The sequence below is a fragment of the Ranitomeya imitator genome, chromosome 9 (genome assembly GCF_032444005.1).
Source record: "Ranitomeya imitator isolate aRanImi1 chromosome 9, aRanImi1.pri, whole genome shotgun sequence".
Lineage (NCBI taxonomy): Eukaryota > Metazoa > Chordata > Amphibia > Anura > Dendrobatidae > Ranitomeya > Ranitomeya imitator.
In genome coordinates, this window is record NC_091290.1 from 13375464 (window position 1) to 13402035 (window position 26572).

General features: G+C 42.6%; 1 protein-coding gene across 2 annotated transcripts in view; it reads left to right on the plus strand.

Moving 5' to 3' along the window:
• CD44 (CD44 molecule (IN blood group)) overlaps window positions 1–25808 on the plus strand; it is a 44226-nt gene extending 18418 nt beyond the window's left edge. Inside the window, exons 2-8 of one of the 2 annotated variants that reach the window (XM_069738879.1) lie at window positions 9786–9945; window positions 10803–10942; window positions 12040–12114; window positions 14009–14362; window positions 16850–16984; window positions 17767–17845; window positions 22989–25808. In XM_069738879.1, the coding sequence (XP_069594980.1) occupies window positions 9786–9945; window positions 10803–10942; window positions 12040–12114; window positions 14009–14362; window positions 16850–16984; window positions 17767–17845; window positions 22989–23199 (1154 nt within the window). In that variant the 3' untranslated portion in view covers window positions 23200–25808. The remainder of the gene's footprint in view (window positions 1–9785; window positions 9946–10802; window positions 10943–12039; window positions 12115–14008; window positions 14363–16849; window positions 16985–17766; window positions 17846–22988) is intronic. The other variant, XM_069738880.1, reaches the window with a different exon arrangement.
• Window positions 25809–26572: the final 764 nt, after the last annotated feature.

The following is a 26572-nucleotide window of genomic DNA, read 5'->3' on the forward strand; positions in this document are numbered from 1 at the left end:
CGTTTTTTTGCACAAATGCCATTTCTCTTGGCTTGAGATATCCCAACTCTTCTGGAAGTTCCCAGAATAAGGGAAGACCTCTGGGACTTCTTGGAGAGTCAGTAAATCTTCTATGGACTGAAGGAACCTACCTGCAACCATCAATTCCAGAAGGTTTTTTGTTCCATGACAACTATTAGCACACTAGATTGTGGCCCGATTCTAACGCATCGGGTATTCTAGAATATGCATGTCCCCGTAGTATATGGACAATGATGATTCCAGAATTCGCGGCAGACTGTGCCCGTCGCTGATTGGTCGAGGCAACCTTTATGACATCATCATCGCCATGGCAACCATTATGACATCATCGTCGCTGTGCCGTTGCTGATTGGTCGAGACCTGGCGGCCTCGACCAATCAGAGACGCGGGATTTCCAGGACAGACAGACAGAAAGACAGACAGACAGACAGACGGAAAAACCCTTAGACAATTATATATATAGATTTGGGGAGGAAGGCATGAAGAAGTATTAAGTAAGGTGTGGAGAAGTATTAAGTAAGGTGTGGAGAAATAGTAAGTAAGATGTGGAGAAATAGCAAGTATGGTGAGGAGAAGTAATAAGAAAGGTGAGGAGAAGTATTAAGTAAAGTGTGGAGAAATAGTAAGTAAGGTGTGGAGAAATAGTAAGTAAGATATGGAGAAATAGTAAGGTGTGGAGAAATAGTAAGGTGTAGGGAAATAGTAAGCAAGGTGTGGAGAAATAGTAAGCAAGGTGTGGAGAAATAGTAAGTAAGGTGCGGAGAAATAGTAAGTAAGGTGCGGAGAAATAGTAAGTAAGGTGTGGAGAAATAGTAAGGTGTGGAGAAATAGTAAGATGTGGAGACATAGTAAGGTGCGGAGAAATAGTAAGTAAGGTGTGGAGAAATAGTAAGGTGTGGAGAAATAGTAATATGTGGAGAAATAGTAAGTAAGGTGTGGAGAAATAGTAATATATGTGGAGAAATAGTAAGTAAGGTGTGGAGAAATAGAAAGGTGTGGAGAAGTATTAAGTAATGTGTGGAGAAGTAGTAAGAAAGGTGTAGAGAAGTATTAAGTAATGTGTGGAGAAGTAGTAAGAAAGGTGTGGAGAAATAGTAATATGTGGAGAAATAGTAAGTAAGGTGTGGAGAAATAGTAAGTAAGGTGTGGAGAAATAGAAAGGTGTGGAGAAGTATTAAGTAATGTGTGGAGAAGTAGTAAGAAAGGTGTAGAGAAGTATTAAGTAATGTGTGGAGAAGTAGTAAGAAAGGTGTGGAGAAATAGTAAGTAAGGTGTGGAGAAATAGTAATATGTGGAGAAATAGTAAGTAAGGTGTGGAGAAATAGTAATATGTGGAGAAATAGTAAGTAAGGTGTGGAGAAATAGAAAGGTGTGGAGAAGTATTAAGTAATGTGTGGAGAAGTAGTAAGAAAGGTGTAGAGAAGTATTAAGTAATGTGTGGAGAAGTAGTAAGAAAGGTGTGGAGAAATAGTAAGTAAGGTGTGGAGAAATAGTAATATGTGGAGAAATAGTAAGTAAGGTGTGGAGAAATAGTTAGTAAGATGTGGAGAAATAGTAAGCAAGGTGTGGAGAAATAGTAAGATGTGGAGACATAGTAAGGTGTGGAGAAATAGTAAGTATGGTGTGGAGAAATAGTAAGTAAGGTGTGGAGAAATAGTAATATGTGGAGAAATAGTAAGTAAGGTGTGAAGAAATAGTAAGTAAGGTGTGGAGAAATAGTAAGTAAGGTGTGGAGAAATAGTAAGGTGTGGAGAAATAGTAAGTAAGGTGTGGAGAAATAGTAAGTAAGGTGTGGAGAAATAGTAAGTAAGGTGTGGAGAAATAGTAAGTAAGGTGTGGAGAAATAGTAAGTAAGGTGTGGAGAAATAGTAAGTAAGGTGCGGAGAAATAGTGAGTAAGGTGTGGAGAAATAGTAAGTAAGGTGCGGAGAAATAGTGAGTAAGGTGCGGAGAAATAGTGAGTAAGGTGCGGAGAAATAGTGAGTAAGGTGCGGAGAAATAGTGAGTAAGGTGCGGAGAAATAGTGAGTAAGGTGTGGAGAAATAGTGAGTAAGGTGTGGAGAAATAGTGAGTAAGGTGTGGAGAAATAGTAAGTAAGGTGTGGAGAAATAGTAAGTAAGGTGTGGAGAAATAGTGAGTAAGATGTGGAGAAATAGTAAGTAAGGTGTGGAGAAATAGTGAGTAAGATGTGGAGAAATAGTAAGTAAGGTGTGGAGTTGCTGAGAATATAAATTTAGAGGACTTGGTTTTTTATAAAGGGCTGATTCTCCAGATGAGTACCTTTCTGCATGTGTCTGTGAGGGAATACATTGACTTTTATATCATAAGAGTTTGGAGTTCTTAACAAAATTTGTGCTGTAGTATAGGTGAACACATCGATGGTGCAGAACTTGATATCACCCTAAAATGTACTTTTTAAAACTTTCTTATGTACAACCTGTGCCCATCTGATCAGTCCACTAGATTTCATATAAAAAAGTCACCATAAAGGGTCCCCCACTGTGCGGCCAGGACAGAGTTAAGCCTTCTGGCCGGACTCCTCGAAAGATTCCAAGAGTTTGTTGTATTCTCCGGAGACTCGCTAGGATAAAAATAACATTTCATTTACAAAAGCTGAAGTAACCCACAACTGATGGCCTGACAGCGCGCTCTGTCTCGGGATACACTGCAGAGCAACAGTCTCCTAGCAGATGTGTTCACTGGGAAGAGGAACATTCACAGGGAAGCAAAAGGCGAGGAATATTGATGCCAAGTAGCAGTGTGGGACCAGGGACCAGCAAATTCTCCGAAATCAGCCAACAGGCCCATATATTTATCATGCAGGCAAATGCCTAGGGCACCACATTTTGAAGGGGCATCAAAACAAAAAGCAACTTTCTCTTAAAACATTTTTTATATTCTCCTTTAGTTTTTTTCCCTCGTGAAATTAATAGACAAAACGGAAATGGCAAATGAGCATCATCGGAAAATTTTTCAGGACAAGAAGGTAGTGACCTATGAGGAGGCTGCGGGCGAAGGCGCAAATTCATCATTAATTAATCAGTGAGGGGAATTCTTTTGATTTCATGTCTCGCCAAAGGGATTTATAGTCATCAAATCACAAGGAAGCTCCAACGCTGAGAGTTATTAGAGAATCCAGACGTGTGTCTATATTGCCAGAACGCCCGGACCACTCACAGCACTCATGTGTATGCACAAAAAGGGGGATTCAGGCTACAATAGTAGTTTTAGTTACATTCTAGAAGTTTTCCCTTTTGGGTAACATCTGTACATGTGCTCCGCTAGGGCCGGCAATAATACCCCTGCATGGGAGTAAGCAGAATTATAGAATTAGGACCACCCAGAAACAACAGTGTGACCACCCATGATTCCTGTGCTCCAGGAAGCTACCCTCAAAGCCCTCCTAAAAGTGGAGAAGAAAGGAGGGAGGGAAAAAGAAGGGAATTGGAAAGATGGATGGAAGGTGGGGAAAAAAATAAAGAAAGAAATAAGAAGAAAGAAAACACAAAGAAAGAAGAACAAAGAATATACATAGAAAGAAAGAAGAAAGAACATACATAGAAAGAAAGAACATACATAGAACAATAGAAACAACATGCATAGAAAGAAGAAATAACATACTTTGAAAGAAATAAATAAGAAGAAAGAACATACGAAGAAAGAAGAAGAAAGAACATACATAGAAAGAAAGAAAGAAAGAAGGAACATACATAGAAAGAAAGAAGAAGAAAGAACATACATAGAAAGAAAGAACATACATAGAAAGAAAGAAAGAAAGAAGGAACATACATAGAAAGAAAGAACATACATAGAAAGAAAGAAAGAAGGAACATACATAGAAAGAAGAAGAAAGAACATACATAGAAAGAAAGAACATGCATAGAACAAAAGAAAGAATATACATAGAAAGAAAGAAAGAACATACATAGAAAGAAAGAAGAAAGAACATATATAGAAAGAAAGAAAAAAGAACATACATAGAAAGAAAGAACATACATAGAACAAAAGAAGAAAGAACATACATAGAAAGAAAGAAGAATGAACATACATAAAACAAAAGAAGAAAGAATATACATAGAAAGAAAGAACATACATAGAAAGAAAGAAGCAGGAACATGCATAGAAAGAAAGAAGAAAGAACATACATAGAACGAAAGAAAGAACATAGAAAGAAGAAAGAACTTACATAGAAAGAAGTAGAAAGAACATACATAGAAAGAAAAAAAGAACATACATAGAAAGAAAGAACAAGAAAAAAGGGAGTGAGGGAGGAAGAGAAAAAAAAGTAAAGGAAGGTGGATAGTACAAAGGAAAAGAGGTATAAATAAGGAATAAATGAAGAAAGATTGGAGAGATGAGTGAAGCAAGGCAGAACAAAGGGAGGAAAGATGGGAAGGAATGGAGAAGATGGAAGGAAGAAGGAGAAAGAGAGAGAGAAAAGAAAAGTGAAAAGAAGGAGGGAGAGGAAGAAAAGAGAAAGAAATGGGAAAAGAACGAAAGAGAATGAATGAAAGAGAAAGAAAGCGAGAAATGTGAAGGAAGGAAAGAAAAGAGGGGCAGTAAAGAAGTAAAAAGCAAGGAAGGTGGAAAGTACAAAGGAAGAGAGGTATAAATGAAGAATGTAGGAAAAAAGAATGGAGAGGAAGGAAGGAATAAAAATGGAAAGGAATGGGGAACAAAGGGGGGGGGGAAGAAGAATGGAAGTAAGCAATGTACAGATATTGCACTTTAAACCCCAAGGTGAGAGGGGCCACGAGATGTCACAAATACAAAGGTCCGAGCCTCGGATGCCCCGGACGGGTCGGCTGGTGCGCTGACTTTCTGGGGACGGAGCTGCTGATTGTTTCTGGTAGGAAAATAAGAAGCAACAAGAAAAGTCAAAATCTTTGTTCTGGATCAGAAAGCTCTGAGCTCGGCGTAAACCCTGCTCTCTGGCCTGTGCTCCTCTCCGGACTCCGGCACGGCTTCCCAATACCCAAATTCAGAACAGGAAAGGGTCATTCTGTATATCGTATATCTCATAACCCCTTAACCCATCGACTACTCTGAAAAGGGTCACTCCGCAAACATTTACAGACTGCAGCGCGGTCATTGACTGTCATTACCAGACACGGCCTGTAGACAGGCGTGGCGCTATTTTTGATTTTAAAAAAAGCACCCAATTTTGTTATCTGATCCACTCCCTTTAATCTTATTACTGGCGTTGGACTTTATTGGTCACAGAAATGATTCTTGTTGGTTACGATTAATTTGTTTTCTGGTAAAATGAGTTTCTAGATGGCACCAGGATGGGGTTATCTTCTCTGAGACAACCTCGGTTTATTGTCGCAGGAGTTTAGAAGCCTCTTGAGGCAATGATTATACGTAACGTAGATTAAAGAGACGCTTTCATGACAAAGGTACAATAAACTGATGTCAGCGCGGTCATTAAAAGCTATAAATGACCGCCTGTTAGTCAGTGGCTCCATTTTATATAATGCAGGATCAGAGAGAAGCGAGTGGCTCCTCATCCTCTGATGTCTCTGGGAAATTAAAGCCCAGCCCCATCTTGGAATTATCTGTTACACATATATTACATATATATATGCAAAGATCAATACGAGTCTGAGACCCCCAACAACCGGCCAGAAGAACTCTGCTCATACTCAATGGGGGTCAACAGGGTTAATAGCAAGGCTGGGTTCATACAGTGTGAGCATGCTCACGCAAGAGACGAGCACTCTCATTTGGTGGTCTTAGGACTTGGACAAAGAATTAATCAATAAAGGAGAACTTCTACTAATAAATAACAGTGGACCGCCATTAAAAAAAAGAAAGCCTCATGCTCTGGAGAACTAATGACAGCTCAATGATCACAGTACAATAGGTGTAATGCTTCTTGTTTCCTGTGGAGGCGCTGTAGAAATTTTACACAGATTAGCGCTGATCACTGGGACTCCCTCTGCTGGATAATAGTGGTTATTACTGAGATAGGAGATGACAGTTGGTGCTTATAAAAGTCTATGGAGTGGGAGGAGCTAGACATTGACACTGACATTCCGCCGACAGTTACACTTCTCCATAGAACTTCGTGAGCGCCAACTGAACTCTGATTTTATTCATGAATTGTGAATTTTAAGAATGAACCAAAAGGATTTCTTTGATAAGATATGTGACAAAGTTTCTTATTTTCATCTGTATTATTGATTTCTGGGGAAAAAAAAAAATAATTAATACGCCGGTGACGCTTTGAGAATTTGTAACTATATTTTAATTCATTGTTTGGGCAAGTTGTAGAATTACAGATGGAGGTTTAGTAAAATGCATTTGTGACTTTATGTTTTATTTCATGTAGGTTTAATATATAGCGGGAAATATAATATAGAGAATCCCGGGGATAAGAAACTACGAAGCCCCCCGGTCCTGAAATCTCCCCCAATGTAATATTAACCCTATGAATATTTTCGGATTCCCTGTGCGACACAATGTGACACTTGTAAACTGTCCAGCTTGGGAGTTTCTGCGGTTTTATAGGGTCCGCTTTTATTAATTGTTTGGAGACGCGGAGTCCATATAAATATACAGAACAGGGGGCTCTTTGTGCGACGACGTTTTATGGGGTCTGAGGAGACAATGATGTGTCCTTACTGCTTGTTGGAAGGGTTGAATGCTGACTTACAGGAAGTTACCCCTAGGTGGCACTAGAGACAGTCTGCCTTCTTCTGGAGGAGAGATCATTTGCATACTTTTTTTCCCAGGGAGCTCTGCCAGCTGTTTCTCCACCAGGAAAATCTGTACCTTCCAAGAGTAAAAGGTCAGAAATGTATAGGAAGAAATGGAAGTCCAGACCAGGCTCCTTGTCGGCCATTTATCTCCAACATCGGGCTGTTGGCTCTTGAGCTTTCCATGGACAATAGATGGTCGTCAGCCAAACGATGGTTCCGCCAATGATTCTGATATCTTCCCCGGCTCCTCCATACGCAGTAACATCGCTCTGCCGAGCTACTGTGTTCTCTATGAGAGAGCACCATTTATTACTGGAGAGTCAGGGAGCCTTCATAGACTTCAGAGGATCGGCAGCTTCTGCTGAAATGGTCAGATTTGGCCTAGTTATTCTATATTGTATGGAGGCTTTATAAGGGCTGGACAGGGACAAAAACAGGTAGAGCCGCCAAACTAATGAGAGACGCCTTCCCTATGTTCACTTGCTAAGGAAATCCCTTTAAGGTGGTCGGTCACTTATCACAAACATGTATTTATTTTATCTAGTGTACATGCCGCTGTTCTCCTGAATCCGGCGACATTTTTCTTTTGTTCCTGCGCCTCTCCATTCCTGAGATATGACCCTCTCTTTCCTGTATATAAATCTAGCGGGTTTTTTTTTTGCCAAGTAGGCGACTTCTTCTTGACCACGCCCACTTAACCAATATTACTAGATTTATAGACCGGAAAGATGGGGCCATATCTCAGGAACGGAGAGGAGCAGGAGCAAAAGAAAAACGGCGCCGGATTCAGGAGAACAGCAGCCTTTACACCAAGTCAAATATTTACTGTATATATATTTATGGTATAAATTAAAAAAGTGAACGCTATCGCTAACCAGTACACTGGCTGGAACCATTGATATCTATATCAGCTGTGAATGGAGGCATTTACTATAAATCCTGCCTGGATGGTACATAGATATATGATACAAGCGAATTCAGTAGCCACAGAGAGAGTGAGCGGCCATCTTGAAGAGCCGGTTGTTGATTATCGCTCGTTGTGCCATCAGTAACTTTACGATCGGTGATAGACATCTGTAGTTATTAATTCTGAGCTGCTTCATTAAAGTTTAATCCGATCCCTGCCTGATACAATCCGTATTGTCCAGAATAATCCGACTAAAGGTAAAGATGGAATATAGTTTTATGACAAACTGGGAATTTTTCGAATCCTTCTACTAATGATTGGAGACTTCAGATGACCCCCAATGGCCTCAGATGTCTCAACGGGTCAGGGGTGGCTCGGGCAGAGATCATTCTTCAGCTGATTTGGCGCAATGTTATTGTCATGGCGTGTCGTACATGATGATGGCCCAGGCTAATTCAAATACAAGCCGGAGATGTCATCAGACAGACAGGGTCCTACATCTCGATCTCCCATCCCTAGACTAAATTCATGAGTCTTAGGATTACTTTGATGTATTTCTCAAGAAGAAACTTGTAGAACTCGTCTACTGTCCATAACCCGATTTCATCCTTTATGGAGACTCTTGTAACTTGAACCCCTTCCTCTTGATCATTCTTTCCACCTTGACCAAGTTCAATGCTCTCTACGGCAAAAATGTTGGCCTACACCAACTACCCGGCCTACGGCTTTCTTTGTTGATCTACTTTTGTTAGGTCGACACTTTACGGGCAGTAGAGTGGGATGTTCTCAAGAAGGTCGACTCACAATCATTATCTCCTGCATCCCACGATCCTTTTAGTTTACACGTGCCAAATTTTCCAAAATGTCTTGACGGCTCAGAAGAGTTGGTCGATCTCCTGGGAGCATGTCAAACCCTATCGAAACCTTCTAGAAAGTAGCCCTTCCATAGGGTTTCTTGTGGGCGACGCCGTGATGCTCGGTTTGACGATGGCGCCATGGAATCCAAACGCAGATTCAGGAGTCTTGTAGAGAGGTGCAGAAGGGGTGTGTAAAAAGTGTGCATGGCTTTAAGGAAAAATTTACAAACCCTTCCCACAACTCCATCCCTAAACATTGGCAAGTTTGCATTAGTTTGATAGTAGCAGTATGGATACAGTCCCGGGAAAGAGCAAGTGCCAAGTTCATGGACCTTGGACGACAAAACTCTCCTCTGAAGTGAGGATATCCCATTGGCATCGTATCATCGAGCCCGACAGGCTCAGATTTCATACTCGTTCTTGCAGCCGCTATGAACCAGTTAATACGGCAAAAACTGTGGCGGCTGCAGATCGAACTAATAGCTCCTTGGAGCAGAATGCATTGTTTGCAGAAGATGACGCCTCCGTCCTGTGACTCATCTGGAACATGATCCTAGCAGTGAGCAGCTGCTATGACCGTACAGTAGGGTTTTATGGCGGTGAAGCTTGCGGTTTACATACAAAATGGAAAGGTCCCAAAAAATAAAGCCAAAATACATGTTCATCTCACGGCTCCGCTTACACAATGCTCCTTCCGTTCACTTATTCCAGATTATTGCACAATGACTTTTTTTTCACTTTTTTATTGTTATAAAAGGGTTTTTTTTTTTTTTTTTTTCACTTAAATGCATATATTTTTGGCTAAAAATATTATTTTGCAAAATATTTTGCACAGTTTGCAAAAAAAAAATGCTTTGTGAATCACTCTAGTCAGCAAACAACCTTCAAGAAGAAGAAGGAGCTGCTCCATCTCCCACCATCAGTGGGTGATATCTGCCACCAGCTTTAAGGTAGAGGTGGTAACTATCTCTGTAATATTCCTCCTCTTCACCCCAATGACGACTATTGTCCCTGTACCTGGAACAGCCAGCAAAAAGCTGAAAACTGAAAGCGTTTATGCACCGTGTTCTGTCCAACCTGTGACTCTCCGCCTGTTGCAAAGCTACAATTCCCAATCTTGCTTAGCAGCCGAGGCACACGAGGAGAGGTGCATGCCGCTGTTGTGGAAATGTGAGGCAACAAGGGGCAAGACTTTTATAAAAATTTGCAAAAAGGATGACTAAATAGCAGAATTGAATTGGACGACATGGTGCGGTGACTCATTTTACTAATCGACCTTTCCTTTGTCTGATTCCAGTTATCAGCTGCCGGTTCCAGGGTGTTTTCCATGTGGAGAAAGATAGCCGATACAATCTTGGATTCGAGGATGCCAGAAAGACGTGTTCTGAACTCGACGCCATCATTGCAACAAAGGAGCAAGTGGACATAGCGCACCAGATCGGCTTTGAGACCTGCAGGTACGGTCGGACTCACCGGCATAACTGTATAGTCATAGAAGGACAAGAGACCGAGGACCCCCATAATCTACAGTCTCAAATGTGTCATCACGGGTCTCAGGATCTGTAATGTAATGTATGTACACAGTGACTGCACCAGCAGAATAGTGAGTGCAGCTCTGGAGTATAATACAGGATGTAACTCAGGATCAGTAATGTAATGTATGTACACAGTGACTGCACCAGCAGAATAGTGAGTGCAGCTCTGGAGTATAATACAGGATGTATCTCAGGATCAGTAATGTAATGTATGTACACAGTGACTGCACCAGCAGAATAGTGAGTGCAGCTCTGGAGTATAATACAGGAGGTAACTCAGGATCAGTAATGTAATGTATGTACACAGTGACTGCACCAGCAGAATAGTGAGTGCAGCTCTGGAGTATAGTACAGGATGTAACTCAGGATCAGTAATGTAATGTATGTACACAGTGACTGCACCAGCAGAATAGTGAGTGCAGCTCTGGAGTATAATACAGGAGGTAACTCAGGATCAGTAATGTAATGTATGTACACAGTGACTGCACCAGCAGAATAGTGAGTGCAGCTCTGGAGTATAATACAGGAGGTAACTCAGGATCAGTAATGTAATGTATGTACACAGTGACTGCACCAGCAGAATAGTGAGTGCAGCTCTGGAGTATAATACAGGAGGTAACTCAGGATCAGGAATGTAATGTATGTACACAGTGACTGCACCAGCAGAATAGTGAGTACAGCTCTGGAGAACAATAAAGGATAACAAAAGGTATAGACAATAACTCTACTCTGTATGTAGACTATATATTACTTTTTCCCCCTTTTTGCTTTCTCTGCAGGTATGGCTGGGTAGACAATGCCACCGTTGTCATCCCTCGCACCACGAAGAATAAGCTTTGTGCAGCTGGCTACATCGGTGTCTATGTGCTTCACACCAATGTCACGTCCCATTATGATGTCTACTGCTTCACTGCTTCAGGTCAGTAATGATGTTCCTTCTATCTCTGCACTGGATCCAAATAACAAACATGTCGGCTGAATAATGAAGACACTGGCATCGCTATATAAGTTGTGAGCCTTATACCAGATAATGGGTAAAAAAGAGGAAATGTTGTGTTGGTTACTTCTTAAATGCGTCTTCTAGAGGTCGAAGTTCTGTTTTCGGATCCAGCGCTCCATATTCCCATTGTGGAGTTTGCAATAAAATTCTGTCTGCCGCCTCTAGGGGGAGCTAAGGAGCTGACTGCATACACATCGTTTTATCCTTTCTGCTCTGTCTGTGCAGAGGATTTGGTGCTCTGTATCAGAAAATGCAGCTCCAAGACCTATGAAGGATTTTTATTCAATCCATCCATACAATTTTTTATCTATTTTCATTAAAAGACACAAGAACGTGTTTAAAGATGGACCTTCCTTTTAGAGGTATTGTCCCATATACGACATTAAAATATGATCATTGGGGGTCTTACTGCTGAGACCCCAACCGATGGAGAAAAGAGGGTTCCAGAGTCCCCTAAGTGAGGGGACAGTAGTGAGCATGTGCGACCACCACTCCTATAGGCTGTGAATAGAGCAGTGGTCGCACATGCTCATTACTGCTCCGGTCACACAGAGGACTTTGAGATCCCTTTTCTCATGAGTAGTGGGGGTTTCAGCAATCGGACCCCCAGCTAATTATACTTTTACAACCAATCCTGTGGATAGGTAATATACAGATTATATGTGGGACAACCCCTTTAAGGCATGCACTTCGTTCCTATGGCGTTGCAGGGGGACACATGACAATATTGAGCGTGTTTTCTTCAGATTTATCTAATTTTTCATTGTGTGGAAAGCTGCGGCTGATTATTTCTATCAGAAGAAGATATTATCCCAAGCAGATGGACAGACTAGAAACTTCATTGGCTTCGTGGAGGATGGGGGTTGGTGATTTATGGGATTTCTTAGAGGATGTCTGAGCTTTATAGGGACCAGATGAACTTATAATTCAATTTCCGTACTTTACTGGCACATTGGATGCAGCTGTAGTGAAACTCTCCGGTGGCACTTATGTGCATTTTTTCACCATTTCTGCAGAAACAACTGAGAAGAACTGTGAACAGTATGATTATCAGAACAAGAGTGTGCCGTCCTATGACCCGACTGAGGAAGGTAAGTCCTTAAATTTTATCAAAAACATCAACATCTCTGATGAAAAAGATGAGAAAGTCAAAATTAGGTTCCAAATTACCTGCCTGGATATAGAGTTAAATAAGTAAACTTTGGCAGCCTGCAGTCACCACTAGGGGGAGCTTAGGAGCTAACTGCAGACATGTTACACAGTGATCTCAATAGTAACACAGTATGCAGTAAGCTCCCCCTAGTGGTGGCCTTGGGTATCCAGAATTTTACTTTTTCAATGGGTTTTCTGTAAGTTTTAAAAATCACAAAACACTTTAAAAGCTTGTATGCCATGTCCAAGTTTTGTGTTCCCATTAAATCCATGTTGCATTTTTTTCCAAGCACCTCATTCCTCATGCAGGCATCGTGCACCAATACTTTTTGCTTTGAGGTGTGTCAGTAGTCCTGCAGCGCTCCCCGAACTGCAGTTCCCAGATTGCAATGCACTTGCAGTCTAGTCCTTTTCTGCACCCTCCCACTACACTTCCTAGCTTTATCCATGGTAGGTCCTGGTGGTCTCCGTTCCTGCCCCGTCTACCTCCTTACCATACTTATATGGGCCTCATGAACTTTCCATAATTTTGTATATTGTGGCGTATACGGCATATTATCAACATGGCGAGCTAACGAGGATGGAAAGCTATCACCTATCCACAACAGTCGCAAAGAGCATGAACGGAGCATTGGGGCACAGGCATGGCCATCGGAGGATTTCAGAGCCCTGTTTTCAAGAGCGGGGTGGTCCCAACAGTTCAGCCTTCATTGATCCAAACAAATGGGGTCTGAAATGCTCTACCAGAATGGAGCTTTATTCATTATCTATGGGGCTGTTGAAAAATGCCGAGTGCTGTCCTCAGCTGTGTCCACCAGTCTCATAGGGAATGAGTGGAGAAGTGACGAGCATCCATGGTCACCAGTCCATTATGACATTGCATTTTTAGAGCTCCATTTTTGGGAAGGGTTGAACCACTGAGACCACCACTGTTAGCGAGAATAGGGCTCTGAAATGCTTCTTCAGAATTAAGCAGTCCAACCACTCCAAAGAATAAATGAGGTGGTTGCACGCATGCCCAGCCATCACTTCACTGTTCTCAAGATCATTGGGGGTCCTAGTATTTCAATCTCCACTGATTCCAAGAACGGACATACTTCATTGAAAATAAATCCGATAAAAAATAAATGGCGTGGTGACATGACTTATTCCAGAGAACTTCAGAGCCCTCTTCTCGGGATCAGTGGTGGTCTCAATGGTTCGACCTCCACTGATCCCAAGAATGAGGCTCCGAAGTTCTCCATCCGAATGAAGCAATGACGGCCGTTCCATTCATTTGTGCAGTGGATAGATGATCACTTTCAATGTTGGGAATAATCCGTTGATTCTATATCAATGCAGGTAACTTGAAGCTCATCATCATAAAAAAAAATCTGAGGTCAAAATACAATTTTTTTTTTAGCAATTGGATAATATCCATAAAGCAAACATAGAACATTATGTGTCCTATAAGTCACATCATTGGAGTAGTCAAATTACTACATGTATGCTGGCAACTTTCTGGCTGCCGAGGGAAGTCAACGTACTGAAGAGAAGAATATTGATCATAGAAAGTTGGGGATAGGCTACAGCCATGTGTTATTGATGTGTGGCTTATGAAATATGTATATGGCTTGTAGTCTGAGCCACCAAAAATCACCTCCTACGTTAAATGGTGGTTTGTCTCTTCTATATATGAAGTATTAGCACTGAGTAGTTACCGATGAGCCTCTACGAAGGCTTTATCCAGTATGTGTAGATGATCATTGCCCATTAAGGAAAAGAAGACCCTAAATGTCCATAGGGAACACTATTCCTTTGTAAGTATCTCCTTGCTCTCTTCCTGCACGTTAGGACAAGTCAATGATGTCAATGATTCTACGTCCAGTAAAGTGAGTCCTACTCACCCTGGACAAGGCATAATTCTGTCATTATCTGAGCAAGGAGGTCCTGTTGAGGACAGTACTCTCGACCCGCTGATGTCTACTGAGCAACCTGAACATTCAGGAGATCACCTCAACCAACAAGAAGAAGAAGAAGGAAACACTATAAGTCCTAACCTTGGACTTGGAGACAACGAAATTGAGAACACTAATGAACAAGAAGGTTTCATCGAAGTCCAGAGCATTCATGACGTTCTTGACCGTTCTGAAGACAATGGAGAAGCTTCAGATTCAACTATTCATCGAGAGACGGGATCTTTCAATGGTAGGAAGACGCTCTTCCATGGGCCTTAGTTTAATATAGTATGTGAATCAAAGGCAATGCAAAGGTCTAACCCTTTGCGTTATTAACATGATTTGTGGTGGAAGTAGTTTGTAGATTTGTTGATGGTGATCATCTTGGTGTCTTGGTGGTGACTCTCTGTCATACTGGTGGTGGGCAAATCTCAGTGTCTCTCTTTGTCCTCTAGGCAGGTTGGGTAAACATTAAAGGTGAGTATTCACACATTTATTATTGGTCATTTCTGTAAAAAGAAAACAGTATAAAATAAAACATTTACATTATGAAGCAAAGCCTGATTATGAATTTGGGACTAAATCGACATCAACAGCAACAAAGGGTTCCTCAATGCTGCCTTCAAAACATTACCGAAATGATCTTTGTCTTAGCCGGTCATTATCTGGTGGAGAACTCATCCATGGAGTCAGGGTTTAGTAAGTACTTGCCCCGAGGCTCGGTTCTGCTTTACACACTTGCCACCATAGTAATTTGCTTTGTGAGCTTGACCGTCACTTGTGGCCAGCTTCTCCTGCCTGCACCCAAGGTGTTGCTTCGTCATTGGGCTTGGCTTTGTACACTAGCCGTCAAACTGGGCCCCGCTTTGTATTCCAGCTGCTGGATCGAGCTTGTTTTCTTGCACTTTTTACAAGTATGTGCTGGTATATTTTGCTCCTGTTTCTAATGGACTGAGCTTTAAAGAGGTTGTACCAAGTCGGGAAGTTTTCCTTTATCAAGTTGGTCTGGGACCCCCATTAAATAAAGTGGCAAGTGAGCATGCCCACCTTCCCTCCATTCATTCTCTATGGGACTGCCGGAGATAACCGAGCACTGCACTCGCTATACGTTTGAGATAACTTTCCAACTTGGTACACCCTCTTTAATGGCAAAATGACTAATTTAAAGATACATTGTACAATTACGTGGCAAAAAATAGTTTTCCCTGCCATGACATTTCATGATTAATATCTAATAGATTATTTTTTAATTTGCCAAAAGTAAGTAGAAAAAGTCAGGGCAGAAGCCAGTCTTTTTTTCCAGGGGTCAAAGGTTCAGTTTGCTGCCACTAGTCGTGTATCTAAATATCCTGGCAAGTGACAGTGGCTTGTTGTGTATCCCTGGCACGAGCCCCAGTTGCTCTCATGTTTTTCAAAAGGAGTTGTTTTCTGTTGGGCCTCTAGGACCTATTTGTTAAAGCCTGGACCAACTCAGAGCCACAGATTTACCGGGTGCAGAGGTAGAAGTTACACATGGGCCTTGGTACCTGAAGATTTTGCAGGTCCTTGTGCGATTTGTCAAGACAACATGGTACCTGAGAGTCTCGAGGGTCCTTGTGCCACTAGTCACGACACCATGATACCTGAGGGACTCAGAGGTCCGTGTGCCACTTGTTAAGACAAAATGGTACCTGAGGGTCCTTGTGCCACTTCTGAAGACAAAATGTTACCTGAGGGGCTCGAGAGTTTTTCTGCCACTTGAGAAGACAACATGGTACTCGAGGGGTTTGAGGTCCTTGTGCCACTTATGAAGACAACATGTTATCTGAAGGACTCAAGGGTCTTTCTACCACTTGGGAAGACAATATGGCACTCGAGGGGCTTGAGGGTCCTTCTGCCATTTGTGAAGACTACCTAGTACCTGAGGGCTTGAAGATCCTTCTGCCACTTGTGAAGACAACATGATACTTGAGGGGCTTGAGGGTCCTTGTGAAAACTTGTGAAGGCAACATGGTACTTGAGGGGCTTGAGGGTCCTTGTGCCACTTGTGAAGACAGCATGGTACCTGAGGGACTTGAGGTTTCTTGTGCCACTTGTGAAGACAGCATGGGGTCTGAGGGGCTTGAGAGTCCTTGAGCAACTTATGAAGACAACAGTATTAGAAATGGCACATGGTAGGTTGAGCAGTTCCCTACAAAGTTTGCATTAGGGCCAAGATCCTTCAAGACTCGGGGTAGCTAGTCTGACCCTGGTGGCATTAGTAATAGAACAGGGGGCAAGTCAATGATCCTGGTTGTATTAAAATAAAAGTTATCACTTGCCAGGCCTTGGGAAACCCATTTAGGATTACATTAATGTACACCATCTAGATCTTCTAAATTCCTTCAACCAATTGCCACCTGAGGGCTATAATAACTTGCACTACAAATGCTACAGAGTAAATGGGATCCTTTATCTCTGGCAGCCATATTGGTGCCACCTATCTCCTATCTCCATATTGGTGCCACCTATCTTTTTCACCTTTTTTCTAATTTATTCATCTTCTGACTATGTTATACCATCACATCCCTGTCCACTATACACATCTTCTCAGCTATGTCTAGTCTAGAAAAGTGATGACATTAGGCCCAAACCCATGAAGGTCCATTATAACTGACTTATTACCATTGGTGCCCCATTTTACAGTAGCGGACACGTGTATGGGTACCGATCACGTGCTCCATTACCCACAATTATATTATATGTGTTTCTTCCACAGATATAACACATTTGTTGGAACATGACCAGGAGGTGAGTGACACAGATTCTGACGTTACTGATACGCCATCAGGATCAGCAGAAGGAAATTCAGGCTCCGCTAAGAACAAGCATCGACGCCGGGCAGAGGTGCCAGGTAAGACGTCACATCTTATATCTAATCATAATACCATATCCGAGACCTCCATCGATCATGAAAATAAATGGCTGCAGCACCTTTACCCTGCACATCTGTGTCCCTGTCGCACAAAGAACCACAGCAAGAGATCGGGAATATACCCCTGTGCAGAGGACTCAGAGCGGAGCTGCTGCCTCCTGATTTCCAGAATCAGTGGGAGTCTCAGATGTCAGACCCCCAGCGATCACTAAGTGATCAACAACTGAAATATGAATACTTCTTTAAGTCAGGGGATATCGTTGCAATATTAGACATCCATATGTCAAGTTTGGGGGGGAGGGGAAGCAGTTGCAATGGATAATTTTTGTTGTCCCACTCCATGATAGGAGGTCCAATCTGAGAACCTGAGAGGTAGCTGGGAAGGTTGAGTGGTGTCCGGCCTCCCTGAAGTGTGAGGCTTGTGGAAGGCGCTCGATGGACAGTCATCTGAGCCTTCTTCAGGTGCTGGTGCTTCCCTCCTGGATGTGCATTTGTAAACCGGGGTCCCGTATGGTGATGAAGCATCGCAGCACCATGCACTTTCGGGTGCGTTGGTTTTCGGAGGCACTGATGGCTCCCAGGAGATTTACCAACTTTGGGTGGGAGGTCCAGGAGTCTCCTGACCAATGTGCAGCCATACTGCCCCGATGGCAGCTCTGCAAATATTCATAGGTTTTTCACATCTCTGTTCTACGATCACAGAAAAATCAGTTCGAGATCAGATCAAAAAACTATAAACGTAATATTTTTGTAATTTACAGAGTGGTTGATCGTCTGCGTCTCCCTGGTGTGTCTGGGTCTGATCTTCTCCGTCTGCATCGCCATCAATGCCCGCAGATTGTAAGTAACATCTCTCCAACATGCTCAACATCACCAACTGCAAAAACATGGCTAATTTCCTTCATCAACAGCGCCACTCTCGTCACTTAGGCTGTGCCTGGTATTACAGCTCAGCACCATTTTACCATCAATACAACTGAGCTGCAATACCAAACCATGGCCATGGGACAAGAGTGTGGTTTTCCCATTGTCTTGCAATCCCTTTAATACTCGGCTTACATGGTGGTTGGAAGCGACAATAGCAAAAAAAAAAATCGGACCATGTTGAAAAAATTGTGCAAGCTCACGTGAGAGCCATCAACTTGTGAAGATGTTATGACCAGAGTCAAGCAAATAGATTGTAGGATCCTGGCCCAGTGGGACAAGAGTGTGGTTTTCCCATTGTCTTGCAATCCCTTTAATACTCGGCTTACATGGTGGTTGGAAGCGACAATAGCAAAAAAAAAAATCGGACCATGTTGAAAAAATTGTGCAAGCTCACGTGAGAGCCATCAACTTGTGAAGATGTTATGACCAGAGTCAAGCAAATAGATTGTAGGATCCTGGCCCAGTGGCCACGTTGGCAGTCCATGGCTGATGGACCAAGCCTCCTACGACCGGCCGGCATCCTTGTGGTGTCATTGTGCTGCATCATTATGGGGCTTACTAATCAGAAAAACCACCAAGGATGACGCAGGTGGAAAGTTTGCAGCCGTGGACTACCAAATTATACTGCCTCTGTACAAATCCCTAGTTAGACCGCACATGGAGTGCTGTGTCCAGTTTTGGGCACCGGTGCTCAGGAAGGATATAATGGAACTAGAGAGAGTACAAAGGAGGGCAACAAAATTAATAAAGGGGATGGGAGAACTACAATACCCAGATAGATTAGCGAAATTAGGATTATTTAGTCTAGAAAAAAGACGACTGAGGGGCGATCTAATAACCATGTATAAGTATATAAGGGGACAATACAAATATCTCGCTGAGGATCTGTTTATACCAAGGAAGGTGACGGGCACAAGGGGGCATTCTTTGCGTCTGGAGGAGAGAAGGTTTTTCCACCAACATAGAAGAGGATTCTTTACTGTTAGGGCAGTGAGAATCTGGAATTGCTTGCCTGAGGAGGTGGTGATGGCGAACTCAGTCGAGGGGTTCAAGAGAGGCCTGGATGTCTTCCTGGAGCAGAACAATATTGTATCATACAATTAGGTTCTGTAGAAGGACGTAGATCTGGGGATTTATTATGATGGAATGGAACTGGATGGACAAATGTCTTTTTTCGGCCTTACTAACTATGTTACTATGTTACTATGTTATTGCATCCCAAAGTGGGCATCCCTCTTGTTTCGGGGGCATTTCCAATCCGGAATCCTTAAATATCTGTGTAACGGGGTCTACCAAGCTGGGGTACCTCTTTCATTACCACCCTGTGTTTCAGGAGGTCCACTCTGCTTTTGCTGGATTCTGAATGAAGGATGCTGGCTGGAATTCCTTGATTACATGAGAGCATATAAAAGCTGACTGCTACTCCACGTATTTCCAGTCTAAAAGAACACACTTTATTTACAACACACAGAATATATAACACAGATACACAGGGCAGGCCAATAGAAAAAATAGGCCAGACATACATTACAATAGCCGCAGGGGGCCGGAGCCTGCTGATATTTACTGTGGGAATTACAAAGGTGGGGGAGGTCAGAAGGAAAATATCTTGTTGACCAGGGGCGCAGCCTGTGGACTGATGCATTTCACATGGAACCTATTATACATAATATATACTGCATAACATATTCTTGGTGCTGGGGGTTCTGTAACAATCTGTATATGGCCAACAGGAACGCTGGGGGGTATGTGTGCCATGATTTGAGAATGACTGAAATGCGCCATGTAGCCCCCCGGGGTATAGGGAATTATATAAAGGTCGTAGTCGCACCCTGGTCCTCTACGAGTTACATAGTTGGGGTCCAGCTCCAGATTTTGCGCCGGGGGTCACAGAAGTTTATAGTTATGGACACAAGATAAAACATCTGATTCCGCATGAAGCATCGATCAGATTTTCCTGCAGTTCCTGAATTTACCGCTTCTGTGGACACAATCCATTTGCCAAAACGTCCCCGGCCCCTCGGAATCTGGAACGAGTTCCACGCTACTGATTAGAAACAGCAAAACTACAAAAAGTTTAAGAGTCCGCAGAGAAAGAAAACTTCTCCCGGTTTCCATGCGCAGTTTGGCAGATCAGCTCCTGGATTGTCTGACATCACAGTAAGGCCGTGCACAGGTTTTATCATGGGGTTTTGCAGAAGATCTTCTCCAAAATCCTCCTCGATAGCTCTAAAAAATCATTTCTATGGGAAATCTGCTTTGAATTTCAGGTGAGGAGGTTTTTTTTCAGATTTTTCCCCACCGATGGGAAGAAAAAACATGGCTGCCCGAGGCTTTGTTTTATGCATGAAAAACTGTATTTTTAGCACTGTTTTGGGCGCATATACATTATATATTACTGTGTGATTTATTTAATTTTTTTGCTGCAATGCAAAAACTGGAAAAACCAATTTCTTTAAACTGAATTCTCCAGGTTCTTTCGGTTGTCTGGCTACCTAATAATATATGTAGGTTTTTTTCTGTAGTGAGCACTTCTTTACCTTTTATTACATTTTATGAAAAAATATACGTTTCCTTATTAGATGAATAATCTTGACATAAATCAGGAAACTGCTTTTAGGCTGGAATCACATATAAAGTGTTAAAAAAAACCACAACTTTTTGATGATTCTTTTGAATAAAAAATAGAAGGAAAATGTAAAGATGTACAAAATAAGAATATTGGATGCTTTTTTGGCTTTGACTAAAAAAACAAAAAACAAAATTAAAAACAGCATAAAACTGCTTGAAAAGTTCACAAAGTTTTTGTGCAACTTGCAAAAGTTTTGCAACTTTTGGAGTCCTGGCAAAGTTCTCAAACTTTTTGAAAAGTTAACGGAGCTCAGGTGGGACAGGATGTGTCCAAGCGCAAGAGACAAATTCATCATGATTTACGTAAATTATAATTTAATTCATTTAATGAATCTACCCCCTAATGCTTCCGGATCTGCTCTCAGGCAGTGACCCCACTCCATGGCCTCAGGGTCGGCGTGCGAGTCTACTCTGTAAAAAGCCAGAACTGCTGGTATCTCCGGTATGCCAGGACCGGTGTTTTCTATTAGGTAGGACACATGTCTTTCATTTCACTTTACATGAAAACGAGTCCCTGATAAAAGACTCGAAGAAATTAAATTGGAAACCGCACTGATTCTCCGGCCGCCACATTACTATCCATGGAATGTTATAATTGCTATTTTTCAAATTTTTTTTTGACAGTAAGAGAAACGACACTTCATATTACATGTCCTCGTGATCCCACATCTTATAGACAGAATTATTACTATTCCACTCATGTGGTGAGAACATCGTTCTGCAGGGAAGTAGGAATTCACCCCGGCCTCCAATGTCAGTGAGACATAACGTCACATCACTGCAACATTGCAGGATGGAACAAATATATAGGGCATGGTGAGCCCCCCGATACAGGCCATGGTGAGCCCCCAATACAGGTCATAGTGAGCTCCCTATACATCTCTTGTTTAACCCCCAATACAGGCCATGGTGAGACCTCCCCATATTGCCCATGCTTAGCCCATGATACAGGCTGTGGTGAGACCCCCCCCTTACTGCCCATGCTTAGCCCACGATACAGGCCATGGTGAGCCCCCAATACAGGTCATAGTGAGCTTCCTATACATCTCATGTTTAACCCCCAATACAGGCCATGGTGAGACCCCCCCCATACTGCCCATGCTTAGCCCATGATACAGGCTGTGGTGAGACCCCCCTTACTGCCCATGCTTAGCCCATGATACAGGCCATAGCGAGCCCCGATACAGCCTGTGGTTAGCCCATGATACATGCCATGGTGAGCCCCAATACAGGCCATGATGAGACACCCCATACTGCCCATGGTAAGCCTCCAATACAGCTCTTGGTTAGCCCCAGATACGGGCCATGGTGAGACCCCCCCCCATACTACCCATGGTTAGCCCCTGATGCAACCCATGGTTAACCCCTGATAGAGATCATGGTTAGCCCATGAAACTTGAAAAAACAAGCACGGTCACAGGAGCGCTGAAATGAAGCCAGGGCTTGTTTTTTCAAGTTTCATTTGTTCCTTCTCGAAGGTGCCCGGCTGGAGCTGCGTTGAATCCTGCTTTCCCTTTTCAATTCCCTTGCTGTCCTCACAGCGCTCCTAAGAGACCGCTATTTTGCTGACTTACACATGGTTAGCCCATGACACAGGCCTTGGTGAGCACTTGATACAGCCCATGGTTAGCCCCGATACATCTTATGTTTAACCCTTGATACAGCCCATGGTTAGCTCATGATACAAGCCATGGTGAGCCTCCTATACAGCCAATGGTTAGCCACAGATATAGGCCATGGTGAGACCCCCCATTCTGCCCATGGTTAGCCCCTGATAGAACTCATGGTTAACTCCAGATACAGACCATGGATAGGCTCTGATATAGCACATGGATAACCCCAATACAGCCAATGGTTAACCCCCAATACAGCTCCCGGATAAAGTCCATGGAGAGCCCCCTGATAAAGGCCATGGTTAACCTTCGATACAGGCCATGGCTAGCACCTGTTACAGCTAGAGGTTAGCCGCCTGCACAGCCTATGGTTGGCCACCGATACAGGCTATATTTAGCATCCATTCCATGGATAGCCACCAATAAATCCCATAGTTATCCCTCGATATAGGCCAAGGATAAGCCGCGATGCAGACTGTGGCTGATCCCCCAACATAGGCCATGGTTAGCCCCTATATAGGTGATGGTTAGCCCTGATATTGTGAGATTTTATTTATCTTGGAGGAACAGATCCCAAACAGAAGTAAGATTTATACTTCACCAACAATGACCAGAGAATATTAACATCTTGCCTCTGGGAATTGCCTTTAGGGCCAAAGCGCCAGGAGCATAACTTAAGGGCCTAAGGGATTTCATGCTTCATGACCTAGTAATGTCCATAGTTCATAAATTATGAAGGTACAAGCCTGATGGCTCATGAATATTTCCTTGTCTCATAACGTTCATAATGTCCATATCCATCTTCTTCGCAGCTGTGGCCAAAAGAAGAAATTGGTGATTAATGGTAACAAAAGCTCTCTAGAAGACGGCGTTATCATGGAGCAGAATGGAGACACAGTGAAGTCCCAGGAGATGGTGCAGCTGGTGTCTCGAGACCAGACCAACGACCTTGGAGAAAGTGATGCCTTGACGCAAGACGACATAAGAAACACAAAAGACGTGGACATGAAAATTGGGGTCTAATCAACTCTTAATCCCTCAGAATAAATTGTGTGGGGGATTTCTATCACAAATTAAAAGAAGTGGGACTGAACTTATAAAATATTATGAGCCACTGATAGGACCCCGTGTTGCTACTTGGCTAATTTGCAAATCATGCCAAAAAATAGTTGGCTCTACAGTCTTTATATGAAGACAGACCCCTTTCACTGCTCATGGCTCGTATTGATGGGATTCTTAAATTGCAATATATATGGGAGTCAAGGGCGGGTAAATGAAGGCCTGAGATGTGCAAAAAAATTGAGATGCAAAATTATGCAACTAAACGCTTGGTTCATAGCTAGCAAACACAGTGAAACCGATTCGTATTATATTACTCACTCGATTTAGGTTAGATAGTCTATAGGCTTCCAAGAGTCATGATTAACTCCACAACATATTTAGATAGAAGGTACAATGTAAATAGGACAGAGTATCCCATATTTATATAAGAAAGATATGTATATGCAGCGGAACTTCCCCAAGCAAAATGTTTGTATGAAGTAAAGGATGTCTGAGGATCACATCAATGGTTCATCCTCTAGAATGATCTGAGGGTCACGCCAATGGAGTGGTCTGAGGGTCATTGGCTCATTCACTGGAGTGGTCTGAGATTCACACCAATGGAGTGGGTTGAGGGTCATTGGCTCAGTCACTGGAGTGGTCTGAGGGTCATTGGCTCAGTCACTGGAGTGGTCTGAGGGTCATTGGCTTAGTCACTGGAGTGGTCTGAGGGTCATTGGCTCAGTCACTGGAGTGGTCTGAGGGTCATTGGCTCAGTCACTGGAGTGGTCTTATGGCCATTGGCTCAGTCACTGGAGTGGTCTTATGGCCATTGGCTCATTCACTGGAGTGGTCTGAGATTCACACCAATGGAGTGGGTTGAGTGTCATTGGCTCAGTCACTGGAGTGGTCTTATGGCCATTGACTCAGTCACTGGAGTGGTCTGAGGGTCATTGGCTCAGTCACTGGAGTGGTTTGAGGGTCACACCAATGGTTCATCCAGTAGAGCGAACTGATAATTAGGTAAATGGTTCATCCACTGAAGAGGTGTGAGAATGGTGTCAAAGTCCATTCCCTTGAGTATTTTGAGTGTCATACCAATGGTCCATTTTCTGGACTGATCAGAAGATCACATCAATAGTCCATCCTTTAGAGTAGTTTGAGGGTCACATCAATGGCCAATCCACTGGAGTGGACTGAAGATCATGTCAATGGGCCCTAACACCATTGGAAAGAGTATCGTGCCAATGGTCCACCTTGCGGAGTGACCTAAGGGTCACGGTAATGGTCCATTCTCTAATGTGATCTAAATATCACTTCATTGATCTGAGACTCACACCAATGGTCCATCCTCTGGGTCATGCTAATGATTTATCCAGTGGAGTAGTCTCATGTTCATGCCAATGGTCCATGCTCTAGAATCTTCTTTGGGTCACCCCAATAGTCAATCCAATGGAGTGGCCCGTCCTACTTCAAAGGCAGTGCTGTCTTGAGTTTCCAATGATGTGTTATATTATGTATATATATGCTCTACATCTTACAGAATAAATTTTCCAACATTGGCCGATGAAAACCTCAGAAAATACAAATGTGTAAAACTTTTCCAATGTCATTAGTCAAATTCTTTGCTTTTGACCATAAAATACAATTTGTTGCTATGAAGAAGGAGAATGTAGATTGCAAGTGTTGCCCAGATTGTGATATGGGGATGTTCTTCACTGATACAATAGATTGTCACAAAGGTTTGTTGCTTCCACATATAGTCTAAAGTTTCATAAATTTGGGGCTCGAGAATGTGTTGAGGTCATTGGACCATGGTCATAAATCGGATTTTGTCAGGCAAGGTTTCCGTCATCTAGGTGGAGTTTCACAATACAGTCGATGACCAACTAGAATATTACTCTATGAAGTTGTTTTGGTGTAAGAACTTGCGCTTCTGCCCAGTATGCACATGTGTACACATCTCAAGGCTTTTTTCTATACTTTTTAAGTGCTTTCTGTTCCCTTTATAAACCAAAAATCAAAATAGTTGATATTTTTCTTTATTTTAAACTCTACAATCCTTCACGTACTAAGAAATGGTCTCTGTTCTTGGTCAGGATCTGTGGTTCCAGTTGGCGACTCCGTCTACAAGACTGGACTAGGATATTATTCACTTTTCCAAACAGTGGATCACCCCATTACAGTTTATTTATTACCTTCTTGTACATAATACAAATACACTAAACACGAAAACACAGTATATTTCCTTACACAATACAACATTGGGAGTCAATGGCAGATTTTGACTCTCAGGACCCTTGTCAACCTGTGTTGTCAACTATCGAGGACAGGAGTCGTAAATCGTAATTAATGCTGCATTGTAATTTATCTTTTGCTATTTAACCCTTTTCAACAAATTCCGTTGGTGCCACAAGGTATTATTAATATTATCCCTTCAGTTTTGCACATCTCCATAGGGCCAGGAAGATTGATTGGTATATGCGATATGTAAATCAGTTGCAGCTGGTTTTCTATCATGTCACTGGGTAGCTTAGTTTCTGCAATTTCAGGTAAAAAGATTGACAATAAAGCAATATTTTTACATGTTACTTAATGTAGACTGAACTATATTTGTGCGTTGCGCAGATAATGAGGGTTGTAGTGCGTTGACTTGAAGAGACCAGCACCACCTCTACCTGTTTCATATAATACTCCTGGGACCCCCCAACCCTTTTGGACCCCTAGAAGCAACAAGTCACCATTCTGGTCTCTAGGAGAGCTAACTCTTGTTCCTGACCAACTCCACAATGAAATGAGTAGGAGTTATGGAAGATACCTTGAGTGAGCGCTCTAGACATGCAATGCATAGGTTTTAATTACTTACATTGATTTAAAGGGGACCTGTCACTCGACATAAATATGTATTTTTATTACCTGGTGTAAATGCCGCTGTTCTCCTGAATTCGGCGATGTTTTTCTTTTGTTTGTGCTCCTCTCCGTTCATGAGATATGGCCCTCTGTTATCCTGCGTGTACACTTAGTTTTCTTAGCCAAGGGGGGTAAGGTCTTGAAGGAGACGCCCACTCAGAAGAGTTGAGGACCACGACCACTTAGATAACGAGACTAGCTTCACATACTAGGATGGGACGGCCATATCTCAGGAACAGAGAGGCGTAGGAAGAAAAGAAAAACATCGGTGGATTCAGGAGAACAGCGGGATTTACAGCAGGTTAAAAAAAATTATATATGTATGGCACATGATGGTTCTCTTTAAGTAGAGTGGTGGCCAACTCAAGAACTTGCTCAATTTTTATCACATGGGTGGTTTGAGTGATGAACTGTTGACCAGTGTTGAATAAAACCTGCCCAAAAA